At 33.2% G+C, this 5,110-nt stretch overlaps 1 protein-coding gene across 1 annotated transcript in view; it reads left to right on the top strand.

The window, feature by feature from the left end:
* Positions 1-2,609: 2,609 nt before the first annotated feature.
* Positions 2,610-5,110, top strand: part of LOC107100127 (CMP-N-acetylneuraminate-beta-galactosamide-alpha-2,3-sialyltransferase 1-like) — a 7,325-nt gene continuing 4,824 nt past the window's right edge. Inside the window, exons 1-4 of the mRNA XM_015398500.1 lie at positions 2,610-2,715; positions 2,942-3,185; positions 3,289-3,485; positions 3,750-3,929. Of these exons, the coding sequence (XP_015253986.1) occupies positions 2,684-2,715; positions 2,942-3,185; positions 3,289-3,485; positions 3,750-3,929 (653 nt within the window). The 5' untranslated portion in view covers positions 2,610-2,683. The remainder of the gene's footprint in view (positions 2,716-2,941; positions 3,186-3,288; positions 3,486-3,749; positions 3,930-5,110) is intronic.

The raw sequence follows: 5,110 nt of genomic DNA, 5'->3' as shown, positions 1-5,110 counted from the left end.
TTATTTTATTCTTGCATGTTGAATTTCAATGTTCCATATGATATATATTTTTTTAATAGTAGTGTTGAATGGAGTAACCCTTTTTACAGAGGTCACCAAATGTTTCAGCCTACGAAAATAACAGCTGAACACAGTTGTTACATGTTGATTTTTGTTTTTTACTGTATATTGATTTAGAAATACATAGTGAAGTTGTCAGACTTATTTTAAAATAAATATATTTTTGTAACATTTAATTACAGATTTGTGCATTTTCAAATTTATCTGCATGAGAATAATAAATTAATGCCACACCTGCTTATTTCATGTTATCCTATATTTCATGATGCGTTTTAACTTCCATATATACCTGATGGTTCACGTGATAATTCTCAAAACCATCTCATGACCCCCTGCATGAGTCTCGCAATCCTCCCGCTTTGTGAAACCCTGCCTTTTTTTTTGGTACTTTTATTGTTTTAATTTCAGTAGTAAATATTTGTTTTTTTTACTTTATTCATGGCGACTGGTACATCAGGTCCAAGGGAAATCTGCCATTAGTGTGACTGATAAAGACACTTTGTCCTTGAATATTGTCCCCTTGGTCCACCTCAGGAAGTACATAAACTCGAACAGTTATTGTCGAATGTGTGATGCAAAAAAAATAAATAAAAATGAAAGGATGCAGCAACAGAAAATATTTTTTTAAATACAGAAAAATGTATTTCTTTGTTTGTTGTTGCAATTTCTGCTGAGTTAAAAACTTATTTAAAAACTTATAAAAATTATTTATAAATACAATCCGTGTTCTTAATAGTATTCATAGATTTGCTATAATTTTTATAGACTATATTTGTCAATATCACAAGTGATTTAAAAGAAATCTAGACTAATCAAGTCAAGACAAATATATTTTTAGTTATTAGTCTTTCACATACATTTTTTTAATAATCTTAAATAACTAAATGTGGTTCAACTTATACAAACCGTAGTGTTGAGAATTCCTTCTCTACTATCTTGATGCTGAATTAATTAGTAGAGACATTACTTGACTAAACATTTCTCCACTCCTTGAATCAGACCGTAAAAGTTGGCTTTTGCTCTTTGTTTTCATTGCCAAGGTAATTAAAAGAAACTATTTTCCTCTTCAAACCCATTTGAGGTCATTGAACCATATACAGTAGTACATTCATATATCCTTACCTTGAACCACCCATAAGCCCCACCCTTTATTGTCCCTGTAATTTACGCATAAAGTTTTATGTATGGCAAATGTGTATTCAAATAAACTGTGTTTGTGCTGTAAGTGGTAATTACACATCTTAGAAAAGTGATCTGTGAAGGGGCTGGGTGGTCATAGGGAGGTTCTGGAGGATCCTCAAATGGCCAGGCTAAACCGACCGGTGTTTGCAGTTTTTTTTTTTTTTTCTTTTTTTTTTCTTTTTTTTTCTATCCCATAAAAAGCAGCCTTGCTTCATGGGTGGAGCAGCTTAGGGCAAGAGGGTGGAGATGTAAACAGCACTGGCAATTTGAAAAGAAGGACAAAAACACGAGTGGGACGATTTAGCAATGGTTCCCCCTAAAAAGGAGAAAGAGATGGATAGACTGGAAAAAGTTTGTTCAGAATGCAGCCAGAGTGCCTTTTATGGAAGTGGCCAAGGTAAGTGTAAGTCAGTAATACCCTGGACCAAATAGAAAGGTTGAAGGTTAGCAAACGTTTCCTAGATGACCCTATTACATCATTCTAGACTTGGTACAGAACATTAAAGGCAATGTTACAACTGATATGTATAACTAATCTGCTGTATCAATGCAAATTAAAGTAACATGATACTTACTGGCTAGGAAATTATAATATTACAATTTAGAAGAGTCTATGTTTAAAGCAAATAATATATATATATATATATATAAATATACACTTATTACAGTTTTTTTCTTATTAAATTAAATTTAATTACTTCAACTAGCTAAAAATACAAATAAGTGAAGAAGTTAACCTACAGCACACACACACACACACACACACACGTAGTGAGGACTATATGTTGACTCCCATTGATTTTCAGTCATTTTCAATCCTTTCTATGCCCTAACCCTAAAACTAACCCTAATCCTAACTATTAACAAGATAGCAAGTGAGCACCGCCAAATGTCCTCACTTTGCAACAACTGGTCCTCAATTTGATGGTGAAATTCGAAAAATGGTCCTCACTCTGATGGCTAGACAGGTATTACACACACACACACACACACACACACACACACATATATATGAAAGATACCTCTATATTAAAAAAAAAACTGAATTTTCCCCCCTTTTTTATAATAATCTATCAAGGAGATGAGTACTTTCAATCTTCACCATAATTATCTTTATAATTAACCTTTTACAGACTTTATATCTTAATTCTTAGATTAAAGCAAAATATATGTTTATTTATATTTATTTAGCACTACAATGTGGTTCAATATGTATTCTGTTTCAAGATTTTTTCCATTATTCATTTGAATATTAAAAATGCTTTATATATTACATAAAACCTTTTCAAAAGGACTTCCCTAAATAAGCCACACCCCTTCCTTTGAAATGATAGCAAGCCTACTGTCAGAACCGTCAGTGCTTGAATTGTTCCGTTTCTACTCCAAAGTCCAACAGTTTGTCTGATAGTTTTCATTATTTTCCAAGCTTTCCTAAATAGAAATGTATCTAAAAGGGATTGACTCTCATCTGAGGTAAGCCAAACTGAATCAATGTATTCTAACTGTAAAGGGATTTTATTTTTATTTTATAAAATATTGTTTTTTTTAAAGAGGCGCTTAATATATACATTATGTAGTCCTGTTTTTCATAAATTAAAAGCTTGTTTGATGAAGGTACAAAATGTGTATTAAAATAACTTTTTTGAATTCATATCAAACATTTTTTTTGTATTCCTCACCTCATGTAATACTGACACAGGGTTTTGCTCCGGCTCAAAATGTGTATTTTCCTGCTGGCTGTGACAACTGCTGGAATATTTCTGGCTCTGCTTAAATCTTCTGAATTGACTGAGTGGATTCAAAATAATTTGCAAAACACATGTCAGTGTGTGAAATGTTTTTCCAAAGAGGATGAGTTTCTGAATCGATATCTGAACCGTTCTATTGAACCATTTCTGTCAGCAAATGTTGACCTGTCTGAGGAGGAATTCAAATGGTGGTCGGTAAGAAATATGTTGATTATATAAAAACACCACACAATTTGTGCTGACTTTCATAAAGAGATAAAACTGGTCTAACAGCTTGTATTTCTTTTTTTTTTGGCAGCACTTACAGAGCAACAGTCATAACTTCAGCTATTTCAAAGCAACAATTAAAACACTGTTTAAGATAATCCCACCAACTCCTGTGTTTGAAAAACCCCAAACTGAGGGTTGCAGAACTTGTGCTGTTGTGGGAAATTCTATAAATCTGAAAGGATCACATTATGGACCTCTGATAGATTTCCAGGATGTCATTATAAGGTATGAAATAAAAGGTAACTTCTTCTTTACACTTTAGCTGAACACACGCACCAATAGTGTAAAGTTTTGTCCAGTTTTCTGGTGAAGATTCTCAGTCATCCAGGTCATAGTCATAAAAAAAAAAAGAAAATTAAAAACAATCCACCGGATTTTGTTTCCAAGTTTGAAGAGGTTTTGCTTTCCATCCAGGAAGCGATTTGAATTCAAAATATCAGGAAGAGTTTTGAGTTTGAGCTTTTACACAGTCCTGTTTGTCCTGTTTAGAATAAACTATGGTCGAGTTAAAGGCTACGAACAAGATGTCGGGGCAAGAACAACACATCGAGTCATGTATCCAGAGAGTGGCTCAACGTTAGATAACACTACGCACCTTGTATTATTTGCATTCAAGATACGAGATCTTGAATGGCTGATCAAGTCGCTGCCAACAGGAATTTCTGGAAAGTGAGTAATATTTTCCTGTTCATTCTTATCTTGTGGATTTTTAATCCTGTTTTACGACTTCATGCACTCAAATAACAAGGATGTTGTTTTCAGCAGTAATTCCCTATTAAAACTAAGATAATGCTCAGACTGTTGAAACGATCTTTCTTATACTTTGCAAAAAATAGTAGTTTAAACTTGTAAAATAGTTCAGTGAATAGTAAATCCTTGCTAAATGCTTCAAAGACTTTGACGTTTTATTCAATTTCTTCAGCTGATATTTATTGAGCCACTTGGGTTCAATCATAAAACTTCAGTCCTCTAAAAACATTACATAATCTAACAACTATTAAGGGATTAGATGTCTTAATCCAGTAATTATTAGGAGTTCCTGACTAATGGAGAATTTTATGACCATAAATATTTCCATGACTATAAATCCAATGTGTATCCAGGTAATTAGTTGCTGTGTCATTATTTTATTTGTTTACGTTTAGCTTAGTGTGATCTCTCAAAATTCATGTTGTCGTGTTCAGTTTTTGATGGACATTTTTATTGTTTTATAGGAGATATTGCTCTTATAAACCGGGCGTGTGCTGTGAGCTTGTTGATCATTTATTTGTATGGTGGATTGGTAACATTTTTGGTTTTAATTTGATTCCTTTATGTCGCAAATTGCCCGCTTGCTCACTCCAGTGGCTGGAAGTTAAAGGGTATTTTGCTGGGAGTTGGAGGGAAGAGGGCTGCCATTCGGCTGGCATTTCACTGAAATTGACTTTACTGTGTACCTCAATGGCTTATAGCGCTGTCTAAATGTGTCGACCATTTTTGTGTAAAACCATCTGTGTAGGGCTCCCCTAATGTTTAACTATTGTACTGCATTTGCATTTTGAATCAGTATTCATATTGGCCCAAAACTATTGTGACATCACCTAGAAAAACTGACATCATCAACATTGAGATCCTTCAATTGATTTCCAGTTAGAGATTTATTAGCTTAGTATTCTGTTAGTTTATTAATATATATATTAGTGCTGTCAATCGATAAAAAATTTTTAATCGCGATTAATCGCATCAATGCCTAAGTTAACTCGCGATTAATCGCATTTTAATCGCACATTTTTTTCCTGAAAATCATTTAAATACTCTCGATGACATACAAAAAAATACATACAGGCTAGGTTTGTGCTAATGTTCTTTTT

The sequence above is a fragment of the Cyprinodon variegatus genome, unplaced genomic scaffold (genome assembly GCF_000732505.1).
Source record: "Cyprinodon variegatus isolate N-32 unplaced genomic scaffold, C_variegatus-1.0 Scaffold938, whole genome shotgun sequence".
NCBI lineage: Eukaryota > Metazoa > Chordata > Actinopteri > Cyprinodontiformes > Cyprinodontidae > Cyprinodon > Cyprinodon variegatus.
Note: the sequence above shows the minus strand (reverse complement) of the source record. Positions and strands in the feature narration are given on the sequence as shown.